The sequence below is a fragment of the Malurus melanocephalus genome, unplaced genomic scaffold (assembly GCF_030028575.1).
Source record: "Malurus melanocephalus ecotype Western Australia unplaced genomic scaffold, MMel_1.1 scaffold_790, whole genome shotgun sequence".
NCBI classification, from domain to species: domain Eukaryota; kingdom Metazoa; phylum Chordata; class Aves; order Passeriformes; family Maluridae; genus Malurus; species Malurus melanocephalus.
The window spans coordinates 105,408-106,674 of NW_026624022.1; the positions used below are offsets into that span (position 1 = coordinate 105,408).

At 38.1% G+C, this 1,267-nt stretch overlaps 1 protein-coding gene across 1 annotated transcript in view; it reads left to right on the forward strand.

The window, feature by feature from the left end:
* Positions 1-1,267, forward strand: part of MCF2 (MCF.2 cell line derived transforming sequence) — a 41,305-nt gene that overhangs the window by 23,928 nt on the left and 16,110 nt on the right. The window contains exons 13-14 of the mRNA XM_057385115.1: positions 538-626; positions 1,162-1,250. Of these exons, the coding sequence (XP_057241098.1) occupies positions 538-626; positions 1,162-1,250 (178 nt within the window). The remainder of the gene's footprint in view (positions 1-537; positions 627-1,161; positions 1,251-1,267) is intronic.

Below are 1,267 nucleotides of genomic sequence, written 5' to 3' on the forward strand. Positions count from 1 at the left end.
CTTGTGAAGTGTTTGAATGATGCCATATAACTCATTGAAGGGATTGATGCTTTATTTTTAAGCTCCCAGTTTACCTCTTTAGCCCAGTTACAACTTTATTTACTGACAATATCAATAAATTTGTGCAAGATGGAGAAAGTTTATTACAGCTGAGCATCTTGCCCTGTGCTCATAAAAGCAGTGTCCTAGTAGGGGGTGTTCTTTTTTGTAGTTTATTTGCTTTTTTTGGTTTTGCTGTTATCATATGCTCAGGCTGCAGGGACTTTGTTGGGTTTTGATTCCCGTGTTCGCTTAGTGGGCATTTTGTTCTTTCTAAATATTTGTACTTTATGGCCTTCATGACCGTGTGGCATGTGCTATTTGGAATTATTATTGTTTGGGATAAATACCCTTTGTTTTGTCAATTTGCTCTAAGTATTAGCTAACTATTTATTTTTAAAATGTATCCCATTTTTCTTTGTGACCTATTAATTTCTGTCTGAAGCATCTCCTTCACTTTAGATGTACTTTATGTAATTCTGCTTTTTTCTACCCAAGGTGTGGATTTTAATTCCAGTTTGAAATTTTCGTTTGATCTCTCCCTTCCTGGGAAGAAAACTTCAAGAAAAACTCCAAGTTCCCGCAAGGTAAAAATAATTCATGATATCTGAGTGCATTTTATACACTAAAAACCTGAAACTGTTCTAAAAATGTATTGTGCTTTAGATTTGGAGATGCTCTTTTTCTATTTTTTTTCCTTTAAAAAAATCAAGCAAATATATATACTGATATGGTTTAGTTGGATTAATCCAACACCTGAGATCTATCCTGGATTGATTTTCCAATATCCAGWTATCTATTTCCTATGTGTTATTCCCTGAACTGACTTTTCACATAACAAAGATGTGTATCAGGAAATATCCCCATGCACAGATGTTCTCTGTTCTCTGGCCTTGCTCTGATGAATTCTGTCACCAGTATCTGCAGGTTTTGTGTAGCAGAGTCATTTCTGGGAATATTTGGCTGCCCATTCTATGTTTTTAAGGTTCCCTTTTAAGGTTTCCTGCACAAGGATGGTGATGAGGAAGCAGCTTCATCCTCCCCAGAATTTCCCTGCTGGGACCCTCCTGCCCCTGCAGCCCCTCCTGCAGCTCTTCCCAGTGCCTCCCGTTTCTCTTGCAGATCGAAGTCATGCATGACTACCAGGAGAAGAGGAATTCCCTGCAGTATTTCATTTCAGACAGTGACGACAGCTTAGATATCCTGAAAGGGTAAGAGAGATCCTGAA